Source organism: Megalops cyprinoides, chromosome 15 (assembly GCF_013368585.1).
Source record: "Megalops cyprinoides isolate fMegCyp1 chromosome 15, fMegCyp1.pri, whole genome shotgun sequence".
NCBI classification, from domain to species: Eukaryota; Metazoa; Chordata; class Actinopteri; order Elopiformes; family Megalopidae; genus Megalops; species Megalops cyprinoides.
The window spans coordinates 28694527-28718406 of record NC_050597.1 but is presented as its reverse complement, the minus strand read 5'-3'; the positions used below and the strand labels follow the sequence as shown (position 1 = coordinate 28718406).

At 45.6% G+C, this 23880-nt stretch overlaps 1 protein-coding gene across 2 annotated transcripts in view; it reads left to right on the top strand.

Moving 5' to 3' along the window:
* The first annotated feature begins 1052 nt into the window (after positions 1-1052).
* Positions 1053-23880, top strand: part of zgc:171482 (zinc finger protein) — a 71481-nt gene continuing 48653 nt past the window's right edge. The window contains exons 1-3 of one of the 2 annotated variants that reach the window (XM_036547131.1): positions 1053-1412; positions 5681-5733; positions 19232-19336. In XM_036547131.1, the coding sequence (XP_036403024.1) occupies positions 19232-19336 (105 nt within the window). In that variant the 5' untranslated portion in view covers positions 1053-1412; positions 5681-5733. The remainder of the gene's footprint in view (positions 1413-5680; positions 5734-19231; positions 19337-23880) is intronic. The other variant, XM_036547130.1, reaches the window with a different exon arrangement.

The window sequence follows — 23880 nt, the reverse complement described above, 5'->3', positions numbered from 1 at the left end:
CAGGGTCAACTCCTAGCGTTGACCTCTGCATGACTGGCAAGTGGAAGCAGCATAAATTCACGCGTATGAATGCCCAGTGTGATTACACATGTATATGCTGGATCATAGCTTTTGCACTGTTCACGCTGCTTATCAGACCAGATGTCCTCTTATGATAAATTCCCCTCCACTGATGATGATAGACAGTGACTTTGTGAACAGAATTGTCTTGCACTTATTGTTGTCCAAAATTTCAAAACAATGAAATCACACATATCCCATTTTATTAGGATTACTGGCTAAATATTATTTTATGTAATATTATTAACAATGCAATGCCATATATTTGTTTAACAGATGCCCTTGTCTGTTAAGGGCCCTAAATAGCATTTTTATATAATATCCACTCGCACAGCTCAATATTTGCTGGATATTTCCTCCAGCTATTCAGGTTAAGCACCTTGCTTAAGGGTACAGTAGTAGGGTCCTACCAAGGAAGTGAGCACTCAGCCTGTGTGGATACAAGTCCATAGCCACTGCATCACACATACTGCAGCAGCTAACGCTCTTGGTCTGAGATGGTAATTCAATTTAAAAAGCCACAAGATGATTAAGAGATTTATGGACATCATGCCATCGAAACTGATTATTGAACGAATTACAAAATTCTGAAAAGATCAGGCATTCGGTGTTTAAAAATAACGTTTGGGAGAGTCAGAAAAAAGCGAAAATGATACTCAAGTAACCCTGTAAATAAGGCACGCACATTGAACAGACGCGCTTTACAATACGTTATGCAGTACAGAATTACAACATGTACTGATTCGGGTCAAATACTATGAACATCTGGAAAAAAATGCATTATCTGAGGATATCATCTGCGTGACCGTTTAATACTGATAGCAGGCATTTTACATAATCTGATAGCTGCGTGTGGGTACACTGTATGCCACGCTGTATACTAATCCCGCTACACGCGCGGTGCCCCTGACGTCTATCTTGCGCTCTCTCCTTCCCTGCCTCTCTCACTCGCGCTCGCTGACGCGGTGTTTTGTTGTGGAAGCCAGTGCCATTTCAATGGGATGCGCGAGGAGCGGGAGCTGAGTTGAGGCATAGACCCTCTCTCGTGGGCGTCGTTTCGCACTCCAGCAATAGAGAGGGGACCATTGGTGATACCTGGATCAAGTGTAACTGCGCGAAGAGCTGCATATCTAAAAAAAAATAATAATAATAATAAAAACGTCAGCTGAGCTACGGCTTTCAAAACCCCGCGCGCACGCTTTAAGGAGAGGACCGAAACAAACAAAAAAAATCTTTCAGCAGCAACAAACCTCAACTTTTTATGGACGCATGCATATTTTTAAAACTAAAGCAACGGATTGATTTTGGATTGGGAAACAGGCTTTGTGAAGAGGCAACACATTAGTACGGAGGTGAGTTTAAGATGCGCGAGGGTGGTGAACGTTAGCGTTGTCAAGCCACCGAATGTGCTGACGTCGGTCCAGGGTGCAACTCGCTGTTGCATGGCATTTGGTTATGAGGTGGAAGTATTATCAACAGTTACCTTATTTTGCATTTATTCCTTCGAACTGTTTATCAGAAATGTGTTGAATTACGGGAAATCGGGCGTTATGCTTCCCGGTTTTACTGTGTCTTAACATACAAAGTCGGGTGGAAGTCCGACAAGAATTTCGCGAGAGATAAACAGTGCTCCACGAGGAAGGCTTAAAAGTAAACTATCACCAACATTTCAAGTGTTGTGAGCACGACCAATAGACTCTTCTGGCGAACATGTCTCTGGAATTAACCTATTACTTATAGTATGATATAGTATTATGGGGGACACTGATAAATTAGGTATTACGTTTATTTTCGCCAAGTGTTCATTAAAACCAACACACGTCTGCCATATAGTATAGGTGCTTCATTTTATGATAGATAGTTAAACGACGGTACTTTGACATCTAGTCTGTTGTTAGAAGTATGAGGAAAGCTGAAATAGAACACATTTTGCCATCGAGGTAACACGTAAAGTTGCATTATCAAAATGCCATTGGGTTAGTACTTTCTGACAGTCCTGTATTTCTGGTTGGGGTACAAGTGTGGTTATTAAACGAAAATGCTACATTGCACTGCTCAACAGGGTTGTCCATAAGTTACCGACGAATGGTTTAAAGTTTGCTTTCCTTCGTGTGGACGTGACCTAACGCTTTTGGTACGTGTATCTCTTCATCTTTGCTTAGCGCAGGTGATATGAGAGGGGGACGCAATCTCCAAAGTAACAATCGTTGCTGTAGACAGAAGTTCTCTAAGCCAGCCTTAAAAGATAGTCTCGTCTGGCAGACAGTGTTTGAACGCATGATTCTGGTGTTAGGGTCTTGGTAATATTTCGCGCATTATCACTTGATTTCCCATTGGAAACTGCAGGGGGTCGCAACGTGCAGAAACGCGGAAGACAGCTGAAATGACTGACCCCGAAGCATATTTCATGCTTAATACCCAAGGCTCTGAACACAACAGGTGGTCTCAGAATTCGCCATTCACTTAAACCTAGCCCCTTTGACCATTTTACCTGACGTAGTGCATTGCCTCGTGCCTCTGATGCTATCTCCAGAGTAGGACAGCTAATGGAAACACTTCAGTCTATTAGGATCTGAGACGTATTTCTTTATAAGAGCGGAGATCACTCTAGATGACCCCACCGGCAAATGTAGTCGCCTCAGCAGCTGAGAAACACCTGTTTTAGCAGCCCTTAATGTGTGCACATTCAGCTTCAGCCTAGTAATTAGTTGGCTTCCCCTACCATTTGGCACATTTGTCGTAAAAATGTACTTCAGTGTGGTAAAACTAAATGGTGTTAGGTAGATGCATAGCTTGGAGGTAGAGTAACATTTCCTTCTACTGTGGGGTTGTTTGAGTCCTTCTTTTGAGTCCTCCTTGTGCTCTTGTCCATTATGTGTTCTGTGGACACCGCAGAATAGTGTAGAATATATAACTTCCTTCAGTTTAGAGGGGCATATCAATTTTTTCAGTACTGAAGATTCGCCAAAATGGACCTTCAGCACATTAATAATCCTTATTATCATTTACAATAGACCTTTACAGTTGACAAAAAGTCTTTTTCTCCCAGTCTGAATCACTGACGAAGCATGGATAAAATGTTCAGAGGAACTGAAAAGACTTTTCAGATCTCCCGAATGTAAAAATTCATCCTGTGCCTAATTCCTTAGCCGTCCTTATTGAAAGCAGGGTGATACATACAGTAGGAATGTAAATTTGATTGCTGCAGCCTGCTCATGGAACAAAGCCCACCTCCCCGCCTTGCCTTTGAATGGCTTTCATTTAATTCCTCGCTGTCTATTTTCCCGCTTGATAGCGATCAATTCTGATGACTTTGACCAGAAGTTCAGGTCTTTTGGAGGAACGCTGGGTTTTTCACTGGAATGGTATTGAAAACGGGGGCAATATCTTTGACTGAGGACTAATATGAGCCTTGGGATTGCCTGCTAGCTGGCTCCACTTTAAGTGTCGAATTAGATTTATGAGAGCGGTGTTTAAGGTGCGGCGTGCTTCATTATGAGCTCCGTCAGTGGTCCAGGTGGAAGGAGCACACACTGAGACGTGCGTATCAGCTTTGTGGAAACACACAGGGCACGGCGGCCTGCTGGCTTTACTAATTATAGCCATCAGTATTGGTGAAGTTAGCAATTTTAGCGGCGCAACTGCCACTGTGAAGTGGATATTTAAACTGCCTACACTGCATTGGAGGATTTAGCATCGGAGTTTTAACGCGTAGTGGAGCAGATTTTTCCTTTCCCAGTGAAAGTAAACCCCAGGCCTCACTGATACATGATGACATTGAGCGTCAAAGGGTGTCCATCAGCAGTGCATGTACCAGAATTCTGAGGTATACACATGAGTGCTTGACTCGCAATGTCTTTTGCGGTCCTCATTGTTGAGACCTCCTCTCTCTTGCTCTCTCTCTCTTCTCTCTCTCTCTCTCTCTCTCTCTCTCTCTCTCTCTCTCTCTTTCTCTCTCTCTCTCTCTCTCTCTCTCTTTCGCTCTCTCAGGGCATGACATCTGGCGTTAGCTGTCAGCGTTGTTGAGCGCTCTGCTGTGTCTGCCATGGTGTACCTGACTGGTTAGCGCGAAAGGCTTTAACTGGGATTATATATTTGTCTCCATTCCTCAGGGCTTTATCTCCCCAGTGAATAGGATTTCCTTTCTGCCAGCGCGTCTGTCGGCACTGAGCGATGCACTTGGCTCTCTCCTCTTGGTAACGTGTCTCCTACCCGCTATTACTGATGGTGCCCACACTGTGAAGGATGTTGAGCACCGACTCTCCTCTCTGCTGAACCGAGTGGGACGAATGATAAGGGACTGCGTTGGAATCAACCAGTCAACTGTCTGTGGGTGTGTGTGTGTGTGAGTGTGTGTGTGTGTGCATGCAAGTGTATTTGTGTGTGTACGCATGCGTGTGTGCACATGTGAGTGCGTGTGCGTCTCTGTATGCATGCGCATGTGTGTGTGTGTGAGAGAGAGAAAGAGACAGAGAGCTAAGAGAGAGTACTTAGAAATCAATTAGTATGTTACCAGAGGATTGCAGTTGTTTTTTAACTTTAGGAGCCAAGTTTTTCTTTAATGTGGAAGCAAAGTTGGCTCATAGTGCCAGGCTGGGCTCACAAACGATCTCCTAGTTAACATGATAGCTCATTTGATAAATAATAATTAGGCTGTGTTGAATGTGGTTGTTTTTTTAAGCGGCTGTTTCGAAGCCATAGCTTTGCGGCATGCACACTCTGTCAGGGCACCACACAGCAGTTCGCCACAGGTTATCCATCATACACAGAACACTGTGACCTTTTCGAAAACCATTAATTGCTTTTCTTTCGCTAATTGGACACAAGTAGCTTCTCGACAGTTCCTCAGTTCTCCTCTGTCATGTGACTGCACGATGCTATTTATAACAGTCACCTAAGTGGATCTTACATTGGCTGTGATTTGAAATGTAGTAAATGTATTAAATCCACAGGCCTCTTCATTATCGAGGGTGGGCTTTGTGGGATTTTACGGTTTGCTTTTTAGTTCTCCCGGTATCACTTAGCTGTATGAATATGTATGCCACGCCAGTATGTGGTTATTGATTAGCAGTGTTTTTATAGCTGAGAATACTGGGAGACCTTTTCCATTTTGAACATGTGCGATGTGGAGAAGCGGTCCACCAGTGGCAGCCTGCCAGAGGGATCAGAATGTGCATTGTTTTCTGTCGATGGAGAGGCGGAAAGCGAGATCAGGAGCCGGGTTTATGTTCGGCTGATATCACACAAACAGCCGCTTGCCGATCGCCGCCCCCCCTCCGTCGAGCGTCCAATTCAGATATGACTGTACAGCGGGTGTGTCAGGACAGAGAGACATGATGACAATCAGCACCAGTGCAAACAATATGGAGGTTTTTTTTTTGTAGGAGGGGGGTTAATTAGTTCCCTGTTTTTTGTTGATTGGTTGTTTACCAGAGGTAGTAGATAGAAAATAAGGCCTACAGTGGGATGTGTCTGAATATGCCTCTTATATTGTTTCAGAGCTGCTTTTTCAGACTAAAAAAATGGAATGAAGCCACTGTCCAGCACCCTGCTATTTTTGCAGCATGCTCTCCACATGTCATGACCAATTGTCTGATACCTGATTTCTTGTTCAACGCAGCGTTTGCGGCCTGTCGGAGGCAGGATCAGGAGCGTGCGGAGTCACAGATAGCGGTGAGTCACAGAACGTGGTGAGCACCAGCAGTGTAGAGGGGGAAATTTATGAACTTGGTTTCATAGCTTTTTTTTTACACTCTCGCTCTCTGTCGCTAATTTGCAGCGTCACATGAAGATAAAAGGGTAAAGGGACTGCCGGTGAGCGCCTGACCCACTCGCGGCATGAGCGGTGCCCGGCCCTGGCGGACACCTGTCAGGGCTGTTTGAGTATGGCGGGAAGGGATCGGCCTCGGCTTGAGTCACGGCCGCCTCTGTGCCCGTGCCAGCGCCCGCAGGTCCCAGGCCAGCCATTGCGTCTTGGCATGTCTGGACCTCGATGCGGCAACACCTCGGCAGGTGTCCCGCCTGATCCGAGTACATCACAGAATCCGCCTCTGTAGGGCCAGTGCCCCACTCGAGAGCGCTTGCCTCACTTTGGCTCAACCCATTTCCCAAGATGCATCTCCCCCTATAGAAAAAAAGGAAGGGGAATGGGCCAGCAGACCTGCAACATGGTGGTGCCTCCGAGCAGAACTTTACATTATTATGCACATAAACAAGAGGTCTCTGACTGACAGGTTCCCCAGTCAAGGGCATTGCTCTGTGTCCCCCCAGCAGTGACTGAATTAACGCTATTAGCAACAAGGCATCATTAAATCATCATCACAGTCATGTCGTGGCTATTCTTGGAGGTTGGCGTTTATGTTGAACTGGTTATGTATTTCTGTGTTTTTTCCTCTCCGATAAAACAAAGGGGTCGCTGCATTCCTGAACAGGGCTGGCAGCGAGGGACTCTAATTGTTATGCGTCCCAACTCGACGCACTGCACGGCCGATTCTCCCAGCAAACGGGATTTGCACTCAGAGCAATTATTCATTTATTTAATTTAGGATGTAAATATAATACGCAAATAAAAGCCATTAAGAGAGGGTAAAGGGGGCAGATATGGAAATGGCTGAAAACTAGAAAGATGAATGTTGGCCTTACCGTGAGGTAAGAGTTGGCGAAGCCTCCGTTCAGCCTGAGCAAGGTGTGCTTTTCCATCTTGATTTTGAGTAATGGCGTCGAGCTTTGCATCCTTTTGTTTCTCGCGAAGCATTAATCATTATGTTCGGTCACCGCCAAACCCCCAGCGTTTCGTAAGAAAATAAATAAATAAATAAATAAGTACAAATGTCACCCTTGCATAAATGTGTTACTCAGACATGAGGACCAAGCAGAGTGTGAAGGACTGAACAGTGGCCAAAGTCAGCAATGAAACAAATGACCTACTGTGGGCATCAAGTGGAAATGGTCGAAGGGCTCCTGCTTTGTTTGCTTAGCTCTCAATCCCCAATCAGAATGTATTATACCGGTTGTGCTAGCCAATGGGTGGTGTTGATGCTACTATGGTGCTTTATGCAAACAGCCTTTATTGGAGTGACTAAAATTGTCACTCCAATAAAGACACAAATTTATTGTGACTAAAATTCACAACAGGTCAAGCCATTTTGAGACTTTTTTAGCATGCCAAGTTATATCCTATTCTTCGTAATGCGAACAAGTAATGATGATGTGATGTTAAGTATAATCGTCTTTGATGGACACAAAACCTAGGGAGTCAGGGTTACATTTTGAGAATAAAAATTGAGCATGAATACAGTAAGTTAGTAAAAGGAGATCAGCATTCTGGTCACCTTGATTGCTTGAATTCATTGAAACATTGCTGGAAATGCTGGGGACACCCAGGAGATTTTGAACACCCTCCAGCTTAGAACCCCTCTGTTTAGAGCACTGCCTTGACACATTAGGGTAGGTACTTTGTCTGCCATTAAGCCTGCCTGTTGAACCAGGCGGTGTTGCCTTGCCACAGTGGGGACTCTTGGTGTCAGTCCTCTGAATTGTCTCCTCGTACAGTCTCCTCCCAGGGACTCAGGTTCACTATGGCCTCACTGTGAGGAGTGCCAGTAAATGTTGCAGCAAACCCCCCTCTGCTGGTTTGCACCACATTGACCTTCAAGAAGAAGAAGAGGCAGAAACATCTTTCTCTGAAAGGGCAATGGATGCTCTGTTCTGAGAAAGAAAAAGACAAGTCAAAATGTTTGGTAGGACATACCAAAGTTTTCTATTTCTACATGGTACAAGCCATTTGGTACATGTTATGCATGTCCAAGTCTTATGTCTGGTCTCTTTTCTCCAGTACCTTTCTTAAAGGTCCTACTCTACTGACAAATCATAGTAAAATTATAACATTTAACTAGTGATGATTTTTGCAGGCTTTCATTGTGGTTAGCTGCCTCATTTGCTTGGTAAGTCTTTCACACAGTGTAGCTGCTCAGACCTGATAATGAAGAGGATAATTCCTTGGTGGTTTGGAATTCACACATTTCTGTTGGAGAGAAACATGAGTCTTTCAGGAGAAAGAAAGCTTCAATGAAGAAATTAGTTTGTGTGCGTGTGTGTGTGTGCGCGTACACAGCCACACACAAACACATACGCATACACTGACACGGCAGCGAAAGGCTGAATTTACAGAAGTTGTAAGAAACTGCTTGCATTTTGGTGGGCCGTCTGTCCATTGCGTCACCTGAGTGAAGGCAGAGCAGGCTTTAAAGGGGTTTAACTGCACGGATCTGCAAGCTGTTGATGGCAAACATGGCTTGCGTTTATTTTCAGATGCGGCAAGCAGCGTGCTGTGAAAGGCTCTGCAAGGCAGGTCCGCCGAATACCACAGGGAGGTGGTATTTGGTAGGCCTCATGAATACGGGCTGAATAATGAATAGGGGTTAAATTGTTTTGAGGGCAAGCAGTCAGAGATCTCGCACGAAACCTACTGTGAGGGATCTAACTGAAGTGCGAGTCCGTCTGTCCCGTATGACTTGCTCCCCCTATCCCTCCCCCTGGCTTTTTCCAGTTCAGTTTTATTTATACTCAGAATGCTTTATCGGTATGAAATGCAGCAGTAAATATTGCCACAGCTAGCAAATATGTAGGAGAACCTGCCATACGGTAATAAAATGTGCAGTTGTTAGAGTTGTACATGAATGGTATGCCCCCCTAAAAAAATAAATAAATAAATAACGGATTTTAAGGGGTCACTGCCCCTCAGCGTAAGTGTCTCTAGTTGTTTCTTTCTCTCTTTCAGTCTCATGCTCAGGCTTAGACTTGCCCTCTCAGTCTCTCTCTGTCTCTCTGTCTTTCTCTCCTAGTCTCTGTCTGTCTCTTTCACACTTTTTCATTGTCGCTCTCTCTCTCTCAGTCTCTGTCTCTCTCTGTCTCTTTCTCACTCTTTCTTTGTCTCTCTCTCTCTCTCTCCCTCTCTCTCCCCTCTCTCCCCTCTGGGGCGGGAGCTTGTGTCTGCTCCTGATCTCGATGCAGTGTGACGTCCCGCTGCTCCCTGGCCGGGTGTCGCAGATCCCTCTCCCAGGGCTTTGGTGCCCTGTCATCCCCGTCATGCTTTTTCCATTCTTGTCAGCGGCCTCTGCAGGCACGCCGCGTGCACACAGGAGCGGGTCACGGGCACATTTAGAAGGGTCAGGGGTCTGAGGACAGGGACCCCATGGCTGTGTGCTGAAAGCGGCAATGTCACGCTGACACCTGGGCTGTGAGCGTCCCGGGTGAATCCAGGCATTGGGAGGAATTTGACACCTGTAGAGCATGGCACATGATTTGTAATTTAGCACTGTGGCAATTCAGTGAAGCATGATTTTTTTAAATGATCTATAGCACTGGTAATTATTCCATTATAAATCACTTTAAATAAGATGCGAGTTCTATCACATTCACTATCATATGCCTTTACAAGTCATTCTGACATTATGGCAATTCAATTTTTATCATTTATTAATTAAAGAACTCATTACCCAAACTAGGGATGTGAAATAGTATCAGTTACTTGTTAATATGTCTTATTTCTTGTAAGTGTACTATGTTTTTGTACAATTCTGCTTTAAGCAGATTGTGCTTGGTGCAGGAAACTCAATTGTTTTGACGCAACTGAACACTCTTTTAACTTTTAATGCATTAACACTGCAGTTCAGTCCGTAACTGATGTGACAGAAGAAAGTCTACATCCTGCTTATGGAAATTTTGTGCATTTGGGTTTCTGTACATAGCAATCTGGGCATGGGGGGGGGGTAGTACTGCCCTCAGAACCAACCTGAATTTCTTTAGTAAACATCTAGCTGTATAAATGGATAATCCCTTAAATGAGACTAAGCTATGGATACATGGCTACGCAGTATATCAGCACATAATATTCTAAATATGATATATTGTTATGCTGCATGTCATATAATATTCTAAATATATCATATCATGTATGGAACACAATTTTATATTTTATATCATATAAAAATAAATGACGAGAGTAGTGAACACCAGACAGGGGAGGAAGGAATCGGCACTAACAAGCAAGGAAATGTGCCCTGGGTGGGATTTATTAGATTCCAGATATTTCAATTAGGGTCCATTACTCTCTGAAATTAATTTTCTACAGTAGCCTCAAGCATATTAAATCTCCTTTCTCTCACAGCAAAACAATTAAGGCAACAGTAAATGATGCAGAGAGAGAGATATTGAGAACTGAAATAAACTTTAGTGTCTGGGCTGCCCCTCCTCCGCTGTGATGAAAAATCAGGCTCTGGGTATGAGTGAGGGATTAGCCTGCCCAGCTGACAGATACCTACTGCAGGATACCTTCCTCTCAGTCTGGGAAGGCTTACTCCATTTTGGTTTGGCCTGTAATGTCATATATTAGGAATTCATGGTTCAGCTGTAAAGCTTTGCTCAATTGTGATAGGGTTATCTTTCTCAGCCATGGCCCGATGGTGCTCGTAAGGAAAAAAAAAAAAAGGACACGCCCTTTTTCTGTCTTTCCCTGCCCTTGCCCAGAGAGGTGTGTGATTGACAGGCTTTTATCCAATCAGAAAGCTCACTAGAGAGAGCGGAATACATAGAGGTCAATAACACGACCTTTCTTGGGTGGGGTGTCTTGACATGCGACATCAGCGCAGTGAGTTAGGTGAGGGTCACCATCAAGCCATAATTATTCTCAGAAAGATATGGTACAAAAGACTCTTTTTCATTTATGAGTCAAAAATATTTTTTTTCTTTATGAGTCAGACTTGGCTTCTACATTGTCACGAAGTCACTGATTCCACTTTGATATCTAGTGCCTTTCTGTCTATTGTATGAAAAGCTCAACACATTACTACAGCACAGTAAATGAAAATATGCAAGCAAAGGCTGTCATTCTGTACTTCAGGCATGTCAGTGTTTTTTATGCTTGGATCCTTCTCTATAATGCCCCTTTATCACTGTTGAGTTGGAACCATATTATGATATTTTAAAACTTATCTTTAATGAAAATGCATTATAATACTACACTATTTTATAATGGTGTTCTCTGTAATAGTATCACTTTGGCAACACTTGAAATACCTTACTGTGCCAGTAAAGCATATTGAATTAAACTGAAACTGGAACTAGGCTTATTACTGATCCCAGATAGCTGTCTGTTGCCCATTTCCTTCGGCGTGCTGGTTGTCAGCTCAGTCCTCTAGCTACTGTTGCAGACCCGCTCACGGCAAGCTGCCTGACCGTGGCACGCTCCCATTGGTGTCGGCGCTAAAAAGAGCAGTGTGGCGCGCACCAGCCGGATGCGGGTGATGCAGCAGTGCCATGCAGGGCCAGCCGGGCTGGTGTTAGCCTGGCTCCCTCTCCGCAGTGGAAACTGGGTGCAAACGCGACAGCAAGACGGCTAAGACTCTCCACGTTCACACAGAGAGGAGAGGTGCACGCGCTTAGAATACTCACGTCACAGCACTGTACGCTGCTCATTAATTAGCTCTGTCGTCTGTTTCCACAGTGGCTACAGTCAGCTTTTGATGAGAGAGAGAGAGAGAGAGAGAGAGGGAGAGAGGGAGGGAAAACAGAAAGAGAGAGACAGAGACTTGAATCCTCAAAACAATAAACGGGGGGTGGGGGGAACATGCTGAACCCGTTTCTCAAAACCAAACACCCGGCGGGACGGAGTCAGAGCGGAGCATCCTGGGAGCCCCGAGCGGAGACACAAAGACAGCTTAGACCACTTGGCCTCCTTCACGGAGTGGGTGCAGGGGGGGCGGGGGGGACTGGGAATGCAGGCCCGGATCCTTTTCATCTCCTCGTGCCGATACATTTTTAATGCACTCGCTGAAGACGGCGGCACTAAAGCGCTCATGAGCTTTTCAGTGCATGGTTATTTTAACGGGAGATTTCGGTGCTCAGGCATCTGCTCGGGAGAATCAGCTCTGTCAGTAACGTGTGAAGCAGAACCCGTCTCTTTCAGAGAGGCGCGTTTTTGACACTTTTGAACATAGACTCTTAAAGGAGTAAAGACAGCAGAAGTAGCTCATTCTTTACCAACCCTTTCCTTTGTAAGGCCCTTACTGTAAGAATGTTAGCGGTATTTCGCTGAAATTCAGTTAGCTATGGGCGGGGAAGCAGTCAGTGGCAAAAAAAAGTTGCACTCTGTTTTTGAGCCCACTGTTTAATCTATCTAGCCATTTATAACTAATCTAGCCACACAACATGTTGTCCTTAACCTTGATTAATGAGTTATAAGAATTTGTTTCAATGCATGCACATGATCAATATGATTGATCAATGATTAATGAACAGTGTTGTGTGAGCATTGTAGGAACATTACACATTTGTTCCTGTAATATAACATACAGTATTATATAATGAGAATAATAGAAATATAATGAGGATAAAGTGCTTATCAAAAGTATTGGCTAGCATCATTAGCTGTGTGTTGCCTGGAAGCAGCCGAACCTCATTTGTCTTTGCTTTACATCCACTTATATGGATACAACATTAAATAACAGCCCGTTTTTTTTTTTTTTTTTTTGTTTTTTAAATGGGTCATTTCCCTACCTGAGGCATACTGATGATTTAAAGGTCAAAGGCACCTGGGAAGGTTAAACTCTAACTAAACTCTTGTCTGTTCAGGAGAACACTCTTCACAGAATTCATGTAGCAATTGTCGTGAAATTATAATCAATGTAATAGTCAGCTGTATTTGAACAATCCTACAGTAGACACACCAGTGTTACTTGGCTCTGTAGACTAGCACATCTCTGGATCCAACTTGAGCTAGCTTCTTAGTTTGATTGTGAGTGACAGTTGTTACTGTTCTTTCTAAGCAACTGCAGAAAATAATCAGAGAGTCTGGAAAATTAGCTATATTCTACTATTTTCTTCTGTATTTGTTGTAGATTCCTCCTTAGCATATGTAGCTACCTGTGCAAAAACATAGCTAGTTAACTAGTTATGGTAGTTACAGTATGTATCTGTTTAATGACAGTGAGAAACAATGGTGGTATTCACCAGTAGTCAAGGCAGCTGTTTCTTTCAACTCCTCTTCATTGAAAAATTTGTTTTGCCCCAGCCGCTGCTATCAGCTATAATTTAGCTATGCAAGTGTGGGAAATGAATGAAGCTTCTGTTCTTGTTGAGGTTATACTGGATACCTAGCTAACTAGTGTGCCACTGATTGTGTCTGGTTTCAGTTGTCTACTTGATGTCTAATACGGAGAGACACCTCCTGGTCAACCAACATTTATCTCTAACTTGACTCAGAATGAACTGCTACAGGTTTTATACACAAATACGTTTCAGTGAGGTCAGCAATCATCAGAACTAATGAAAATAAATTGTGTGTGTGATGAAACTAAACAGCACGTGCATCTACCTGTGAGTCACAGTTGGCCAGGCAACTGTTGGTGCGTGTTGACTGAGACTTTCTCTAATGCTGACAAAATTGGGAGAATTGATTTCATTTTTGAGTCCATCGATCAAGCAATAATGTTTTCCAACAAGCGCATACCAAACAGAGACTATGGCTTGGCCAACATAGTAATGTGGGAGGAAACCATAGCCATAAGAAAGAGGAATAATGGCCCATAAAATTAAATAATAATGGCTGATGAAAACAGATCTGCATTACATATGGACTGATGAACCTCCAGAAAGGCAAAGTAGTAAACCTACAGAGTAGATATATGGTACCGCACCATTCTCCAACATACAGAGCACCTGTTTTTCAAAGCTGAAGCTGGAAGAAAAAATAAAGTCAAAGTTTGTTTTGGCGACCTCTGTCTTATTTCATCCCAGAAGGGCTGCAAGAGGTAGACTTGTGCTTCAGTTTTTACACACAGGCATCCTGCTTCAACGTGCCTTTGCACCATTGTGCTGGGGAGGCTGAAGCCCCAGGATGGCAGAGTTCACGGCGTGGGTCTGCTGGGAGGCCCAGGAGCGTGGCAGTTACACTTAATGTGCGGTGGCAGGGAGCTCTCCAGAGCCTTAATAACAACAAGCAGAGCGTTCCCCTCGCTCACCCCACTGAGGGGGGTCAACCTGCCCCAGGAACCACGCCAGCTGAGTGCAAGGCGGTCTGAACACGGGCCAGGTGAGGCACAGCAGACAGCTGGAGTGCATTCTGGGACACGAGGGTGTGGCAGTGATGTTGGGTGATTTGAGTATACATGCCAGTCCAAAATAAAACATAATCATTAAAAAAATTGCAGAGATATTGCCACACAGCCTCTAAAATATGTATATTTAAATGTTTGTATCAAAAATGCTAATTATTGCAAATCACAAAGGCACAGAAAAATACATTTCATTAAACAGCATGTGTACTAATTTGTCAAGGCACAGAATGCCTTTATTAAATAATGCAGCAAGAACATACAAATACCCACTGTACACTATGTACCTACTTCATGAAGGCAAGATACTGTTTTATACCCTTGGTTTAAGAGCTTAAAACCCCAGAAGCGCTCTTGTATATGTTTCATAAAAAAAGATCCCGAATAGTACATTTAGGCATGTGGGTTTAAAAAGGTCGCACTTTCTTGCATATGCACTGCGGAAGAGAAGGCAAAGCGTAATCCACGGGCGCCAGCCGGAGTGTGATCGCGGGTTCAGGCGCCGAAAAGCCCCCTCGGAGGCAGGCGCTTTAATCCCCAGAGGGGGAAGGAGATGGACGAGCACAAAGGGACCACCTGCGAGGCAGGCAGACAAATCCGAACCTCCTCATTCGCCCGAAATAAATCCGACACAGGCTCCCGGCTCCTTTGAAGATGGAATTCACGCGCAATATTTGTGCTGTGATTACAGTGAGGAAGGGGGGGGGGGGGGGGGCTGTATGAGGAAGGTTTGCTGCTCGGAGAAAATCTTCCCTTAGTAACCACTGTGTCGGGCCTGCCTTGCTTAGCCAGCCTCCCACAGGGAGTGACTGGTGATAACTATGCGCTTAACTACTGAAATAAATATGCGCAGCCCCTCCCCAACTGCAGGGAGGACCTTTGCTTATTACCTGCTTGTGTCTTAGGCAGTGAGAAGCGCCGACTGGGCCCTGATTGAGCTGGCGAATCACCTGCTGCTTTTGATAAGCCTTTGTGCATACATTATCTCAGTTTAGATTAGGTCATGAAATCCTCTGTCAAGGCTGACACGGAGCCTTACAAAATCCTCTGTCAAGGCTGACATGGAGCTAGGCTGCTGGAATTTTGGAGGGTGACTGTCCAGGTCACTTCTAGTATCCATTAAAGGGCCCTCTCTTGTACCAGCAGCTTTGTCAAACCTCCAGGCTGATGGGTACATGGAGGGACTGGCAGTGAGGTGGACTGACGGAAAGGAGTGATAGCAGGTGAGATGACAGCTCTGAGGAGAGGGAGACCGATGCAGGCATGGGGTTTTGAGGAGCGTATGGTTAAGGCGCATATGTAGCTGCGTTTGTCACAGCGGACTGCTGCACCTCCTGTTTCTACTCTCAACCTGATTCCGCTGATCCCAGGGGCTGACGGAATGGAGGAGGACTGTGATGTTAGCCGCTGATTTCTCACTGTGACCTCCTTGCCTTGGTACGCCGCAGTCCGGAGCGTTTGCAGCAGAAATGTACCCCATGGCTGCTGAGGGACCGAGTGGATTCGTCCATGTGGGGCACGGTGGGGGGGGGGGATAATGGGGAAAACACCAAGCACTCTCCTCAATTAGGGAACCTTCACCTTGAGTATTGTCCTCTGCTGACACTGACAGAGCAGCAGGGGCAGGACTGCTGGGATATTTACAAAGGCAGGGGAGGTGGGGTGGGGGGGCTTAGCAGACTTTGATATAGAGCCTCAAGGCTTCATGCTTTCCACATCCCAGATACCGCCGTGCTTTCCTCATACCAGGTACCGGCACCACTGACTTATAAAACACAGCTTCTCAGGACCAGACTGCAGCCACGTCACCAGAGGGATGGATAACCGTGCACAGTGTGCAGGAATGCTGCCTATCGACAGACACTGTGGCAGAACACTTTCATATCGAGCTGGCTCCTTTCCTCATTTACTGATTGGGTACCAGTGACCCATGTCATTAACCTCATTTCAGAATTGATTGCTCCCTGAATAAGAACTTTGCAGGGATGAAATCGTTATCACAGCTCAGTGCCATTTAGAGCTCTTTGACTGAGCCTCAGGCATCGTTTCGTATAGCTATTTCCCCCACCCGCAAAATGCCCCAACTTGGGAATCACAACCCGAGGACACCTCGGTGTGACCCCTCCCACACCCACACAGGAAGCACTGAAGCAAGCGTGTGAAATCCTGCAACACACTCGCCTGTGGCAAAAAGCAATATTACAAACTGCATGTCCCACAATGCACTACAAGTGATCAGATGTCAATTAGAGGGTTGGCACTTCTGTCACTTATGGCAGCCTAACAACCTATAGGCACCTGACAAGTGAAAAGGAGGTGCTGATCAGTCATCCCAACAGGACGAAGCCAATTGTGTCCCAGCAGTGTGGACTCAGTCATAGTGGGCTAATGACACAGGCCTGATGCAGTAGTGCGCACTGGCAAAGATCCGGGCTCACAGCGCAGAGGTTGCTGGCTCGATTCCCAGATGCTGTTGTACCCTCACCCCCTTGGGCAATGGAACTTAACCTCAGTTGTGTCAGTAAATATTCAGCTGTAGAAATAGATGATATGTAAAAACCATAAAATGTGCAAGTCACTCTGGATAAGAGTGTCTGCTATATATATCTATAAACTAGCAATCTCTGGGCTATAGGGCTTGGCAAGTACTTTACTGACTACCAGTTAACCTGCAGTGAACTTCCTGTTAACTTCTATTTTTTCCTTCCCTGTGACACTAGATTACAAGGTTTGGGCAAAGGCATGCATGATGCATTATTTTGAAAATGAAAAGATGAACACTAATTGTAAAATTTACAACTGAGTGCAAAACCCATGCAGTTTATAGCTCTTTAATTGGGAGCAATCGGTCAAGTTATTTTTGATTAATGACACTGTAAACAGGAAGCAGTTATTCACAGGGTGGTAAGATTTATATAGCAAAAAATATGAGAGTTCACGTAGAAGTGATGGGAGGGATTTATTTAAGGGATTCATTTAAACTTTTTTTCAAACACTCAGTAAAATCTCAGTGCTCGTCTGGTATTGAGGATATAGTGTGTGTGTGTGTGTGTGTGTGTGTGTATGCACATGTGAGACCACAGTAAAATGGCACATGCATGTATGGACAGCAGTGTGGCATAATGATGAGGAGCAGAGTTCATAACCAAAAGGTTGCTGGTTTAATTCCCGGCTGGAGCATTGCTGTACCCTTGGGCAAGGTATTTAACCCAGAATTTTCTCTGTAAACATCCAGCTGCAGAGATGGATTAAATTGTTACCTATGTAAGTTGCTCTGGATAAGAGCATCTGCTAAATGACAATGTAATGTGTGTGTGAGACCACAGTAGAATGGTACATGCGTGTGTGTGTGTGTGTGTGTGCATGTATGAGAGCACAGCATATGGTTCTGCGTATGGCTGCTGTCTTACTCCTTGACTTCTCCATCTCGACAGGCGTCTCTCCTTCACAAAGACTCATCACCACAGCCTGTCTCTCTCCCTCTGTCTTTCTCTATCTCTCTCCTTCTCTCTCCCTTTCTCTATCTCTCTCTCCCTCTCTCTCTCTCCATCTGTACACTGTCAGTACCCATCACATCACCCCGCACCTCCAACAGCATATTGTATTGCTCCTGCTTCCTCTGTACGTGCAATTATCATTTAAAGCACCGTGCAATTATCATTTAAAGCACTGTGCAATTACGATGAAAGGGCCTTCCTTTCCTCCTACTATTCTGATACAGGCAAAAAAAATACTGTTTTTATCCACCAAGCTTTCAGAGGAGAAACGAGGCAACACACTCTACAATTCTGTAAGTTCAAGTAAAATATTTTCAGAAAAACAACAGAGGTGTTACACAACACGCCCATCCGCAGACCAAAAAGGTGGCGGTGACGATGATGTGACATTCGCGGAGACACGTTTGCTTGAGTTGGTATTTGCTGAGCGCAGAGTAGGGAGGATCTGTAGATGGATCAAATTTTGGAGGGTAGGTCGATGGGTGGTAGCCATTTTCAGGAGCAAACAGTGAACAGAGACGGGAAATTTGTGAAGAGTAATCTCAACTGAAAAAATTAACAATCGCATAGTACATGCCATCTAATTTTTGAAAGCAGTATGTCTGTTGAAATATGTGATTAGCTTTATATTATCCTCCTTTGTGTGATAGGTCCCCTATTTCACACCTCTGTGGTGCAGCGGTCAGGTGATTGCTTGTGCTGGCAACGTGGCGTAGTGCGAAACTGGACTTTTCTGTAACCTTTCACTTCTCCTCTGTGCTTGTATTTTTCCACAAGCGGCGTGTTAATGCTATATTGGCTAATAAGCCAGGGAAATGAAGGAAGTTGCTATTCTTACAACATGCTTTCAAGCTAATTAGAGGGTTCAGTGTGTTCCCGACCACTGCAGCAAAGACAGTGAGCAGTGAATAGCTAATTGTGTACTGTGCTCAATCTGTGCATTGGGAACCTGGGGTGCTCCAACTCCGTGCAATCATTGAACCCTGACTCAAACAGGGAGAGCGGATGGCTCACCCTCTCGTCCCCTCTGTGGCCTTCCCCCTTTCTCCACAAGGGGGAGCACCCCCAGGCGTTGTGCCATGACCGTGATGGGCTGATTTATTTTTGATAGTGTGGCTTGTCAGGGCCGATAGGCTATAAGAGAGATGTTTTAGTTGCTAAACTCTCCACACCTAAATAATAAATCGAGATGGTTTCAGAGACGCGCTGGGGCGGGCTCCCATTTCTCCCTGACCCCACTGTGACCTCTGCAGGTTGGGTTTCACTCCCCCACACACACCCTCCATTCTCCTCTCTGCTTTAATGACAACCATATCCAAAATAAACCCAGTCCTAAACCAACAGCCTCACTGAAAGGTAAAGCTAAACACACCCAAATAACCTTGGGTTTTGTCATCTATGTCTTCCGTGGTTCAGCTAAGCGCATATGTATTTTGCACACAAAGCTTTCTCAGGTGGCCTTTTAACAAGTTTTGTGTAAAGGTTAGTAATTTATCAGGGAGAAAATCTTGTCTGCTGGCTGCTGCTGATGCATCCTCTGTCTGTGCCTCTGTCTCTGCGCAGATGAAGTCGGCAGGCATCGGCGACGGAGGGCTCTTCACAGAGAGCTACTGCAACATCTGCAACGCCCAGCTCATCTCCGAGTCACAGCGAGTCGCACACTATGAGGTGAGCCAGCAGGTGCCCCCGAGTGCGTGAGTGCACACACACACGCACAGACGCACGAACGCACACACACACACGCGCACACACACACACACACACGCACACACACACAAACATACACACACACGCACACACACACAAACATACACACACACGCACACACACACACACACACACACACACACACACACACAAACATACACACACACGCACACACACATACACACACACACACGCAAATGCACACACGCGCACACACACACACACACACACACGCACACACACACACACACGCAAACGCGCACACACACACACACACACACACACACGCGCACACACACACACACACGCACACACACACAAACATACACACACACGCACACACACATATACACACACACACCTCACAGAGGTGTACACAAACGCATACACATGCACACATGCATTCCTCGAGTGACACACTGTCTCTCTCAGGCACAAAGATTAACACAGAAACACACATACACTCACACATACACCCCTCACTTACTTACATGCATGTATACACACGCACATACACACCCCAGGCCTGTAACACTGACACACCTTGCACGGCCGATTTATGACGGTGTCTCGCTCTGGTAAACGGCACCGGGCGAGGGTAGCGCTGCATACCCGATTTCTCCCCTCATGCATTTTTCAGCGCTGTAACTCAGCCCACCTCGCCCCTGCACCCGCAGCCTTGCAGTAAGCAGCTTAATGAGCGATCATTACAGCGCCAGCCCACTGCATTATTTAGCCCTTTCACTTAGTCCTCCAGTTATTACAAAGCACGCAATTAGCAGGTTAACAAACGAGCTGAAGAGGACTGCGTGCGTTTGATTTAGCCTCCTCGGGGGGCCGGCTGACTCACGGGCAGGCTGGTGCGTTTTCCTCTGCGCAACGTATCTGCAACACAGTACCCTCGGAGGGCTGAGTTACTTCCTTGAGTGCTCCCTATGCATGTGTAGGTGTGTAAGGGTGTGTGTGTGTGTGTCCATGATTATATTTGTGTGTCTGTGTGTGAAATCTCACCACCCGATGTCACTAAGGCCTGGCCCTCGCATATCAATGTCACACACGGAGCAGTGCCGAGGCGTCTCCACCTGCGCACAGCAGGGGACACGCGGCAAGGACACAGCAACGTGGTCATCTGAAGCGGATCCTCTCAGGCCCCCGTGATGCAGTGGGCGTTACCGATTTCTGCCCGTTTGAACCGCTCAACCACGTGCTCATATGCCCATGTGCATGCGATCATGACCAAACTGTACAACCAGCAGGCCAGACTTCAATCCACATATTTAAGCACCATGCATTAGGGCAAGGCTAAGGAGGCCGGTACGGGCTAAACAGCTAAGGCTAAGGAGCTAAGGCTAATGCAAAGGAGCAGCTCTGGCAGTCCCAAAGGTTGCTGGTTCCATTCCCTGGGCAAAGCACTTAAACACTTAAATTGCTTCAGTAAAATATACACATGTGTAAATGGATAGCATGTTAAAATTCTAAGATGTGCACAGTAACTCACTCCGAATAAGTGTGTAAGCAAATATTAATGTGATGTAAGGATATGTAAAATACTCCATGGGAACTACTGTAGTTAAATCCAGCTAATTCTGCATCAGTTGCGGAGCTCATTGGCTAAACTCCTATAGAAGGAGAGTGGGGAGGTGTCTGAGGATACGTCTCCGCTGTAGAAGTGTACCCTGAGCCCCCACTGCTCGAGGTGTGCTCACCCAACTCCTAAGTGCTGTCCCGGGAGAGCTGAAATGAAAGTGGAATTGGAAATCTGCAATAACAGAAGTGCGCACAACTGTCAGTCCAAGAGCTCCATCAGATCCCTTCCTCTGGGAATCAGATATAATACCACTCACCCGCCTGCCTGCTGCTCTGCTGGTCACAGGACCTTAGTGTGCTTTCAAGAGTGTGTGTGTGTGTGCGTGTGTGTCCATATGCGTGTGCGAGCATGCTCAAGTCCAGCCAGGCTGACAGATAGCTCCCAGTCACTGGGTAAAAGCAGGGGCTGGCTCTCTCTCATCTTGGAGAGCTCCACACTGGCTGCTCAGCTCCACACTAATGGAGTGCTCCGCGTGCAGCCTCTTCTTCACGGGACATCAGACAGTCAGATCCTTTAACTGTCTCGATTCTTCACCCTCCTGTGCCCCCCACCTCCAGTCTCCATCCTGGCACACTATCCCACTTATAGATCCAGAACCCTTACAGTCCTCACCCCAGCGTCCCCAGCCCCACACACCTTCACCCCCTTTCAGCTGCTCAGCACAGCAGCCCCTGCCTCCCCACAGAGCCAGTCTCTGATTGAGTGGTGCTGACAGGGAAAACTATAGACCGGCCAGCCATTGTCATCTATCAATTGCCTGTGCCCTTCTCCTTGAGCTGGAGTTGTTGTACACCCATTCTCTCTCTGCCCCTCTCTTTACACATGCTCACACAGGCACACACACGCGCAAACTCACACTGCTTATCATTCCACACTGAACTACACCTGTCCCTCTCAGGATTATGCACACAGATTAACCCAGATACACACACACATACACCCCTCACACACATACAAGCACACAAACACACACATACACTCCTCACACACATATATGCATGTGACACACACACACACACACACACAGTCACACACACACACCCACACCTATGCACACACCCACACACATGTACACACACACACACTCGCATGTTTTTTTCCAGCCCCTGTGAAGGTCTCAGTGAAAGTGCCTTTGAAAGCGCTTTGTGTAAATAGCCAGTGTAACACATAGAGTTCATACAGTGGTACCCTGTGGCATCGACATCAGATATCCACTCTACACCCCCCCCCACCACCCCCACCTACTGTCCATCCAAGGATATCATGGGATGAAAGAGTTGCTAAGGACAGCATTGTGACTGGCAGTGATTTGAATTTTTACTTTTTTTTACTTACTTTTACTTCAGGGAAAAGTAAACAAGTTATACATGCTTGCATAAGCATTTAGACTGTGAAAGAAGGCACCTTAAACACAACGCTTAGAGATTGAAAACAAATCATTTCCCCTTCAGTTTGGCAGTGTCAGTAACTTCTCACTGGGCTCTTTGATGTGCTCTTACCATAGCTAAATAATTTGTTTATCATTGCAAGAAAACTCTGAACTTATGCCTATTTTCTGTAAGTGTGTGTGTGTGTGCGCGCATGTGTGCGTGTGTGCGTGTGTGTATGCCTGTGGGTGTGTCTCTGTGTATGTGTGTGTGCATTTGCATGTGTTTGCCTCTGTGTGTGTGTGTGTGTGTGTGTGTTAAAAGCCTAAAAGTGCTTTATCATCTCCTTTATCAAAGTGGCTCCACGCCCCGTTTGGTGATTCAAAACAGAATTATTATTCAGCCCATATCTAAAGTTATCTATCAAAAATAGCTCTTTGATACAGAGATGTTTTGTTTTCAGTTATTATATAACATCCTGACAACCCAATTGCTGGTAGCAAAAGCTGAAAACTGCAATACTGCAATAAGGTGGGCAGGATCCAGTTTATAGATTTATAAAACTATATAAACAAAATGTGGGTGGAGCACATACAGAGTACAGTGTAGTAAAACCGTATCACGCAAACCCATTGGTGTGTTGCAGGACTGCATTTGTATCGTTACTTAACACTTTAAGACATCAGTAACATATTATTTTTAACGTCTACTTTTCCTATGCTGCCTCAAAGTAAAGGTTTCTCGATCCAAGGGCATCCGTCAAGCCTGTTGACTAAAGTAATAATGATCATTGTGCCACTGTTCAAATCTCTGATGAGTGGAAGTCATTTAGGGTTTAATTATTCATGAAGCCAATCAGACCCCGAAAGAGCAGTACCTCTTTAATAGACTCGGAGAGCGCTAAGCCTCCATCACTTCCACTCTGCTAATGTAAGCTGAAACAGAAATTTGTCTGCACAAAAAACGCATCCCTTTGTGCTTATGCAAAGTAAAGTATAAGCTCTCTTCATCAAATTGTGTCACGACGAACGATTCAGATGAAGGTGAAGAGTTCGGTAAACCAAATTTGGGTTTCGCGACCGATGTCCAACGTGCCGGATGGTGCGTGGGGACAGACGCGTGGTGTCAGGGGCTACTTCAGTTTCACAATGGAGCGGGATAAGATGCCACGGAGACGCGTAAAACGCGCAGATGCGTTATGCTGCGGGTAGAAAGCGAAATGAACACGTGCCGAGTCTAATCTCAAAGGGTAATAATCTGTTGCAGTGTTTCCCAGACCCTGAGCTACCGTAGGTTATTGCCATTAACCTCGAACAGACCACTCAGCGCTGCAGGGTCTACGACAGTACAGCGAACTCACCTCAGGTTCATTACCGATCCGTGCCCCTCGCTCTTTTACGAGGCGGCACGTTAATAAATAAGAAAACAAGAAGCACCTTTATCATCGGCTTTTTTTTATCCGCAAAGTCACGTCTGTGGTCTGCACGTTTTTTCCCCCAAGTGGTTTCAACTGCCGAGAGACGTCAAGTAGAGATCGGTACTCGGCTGAC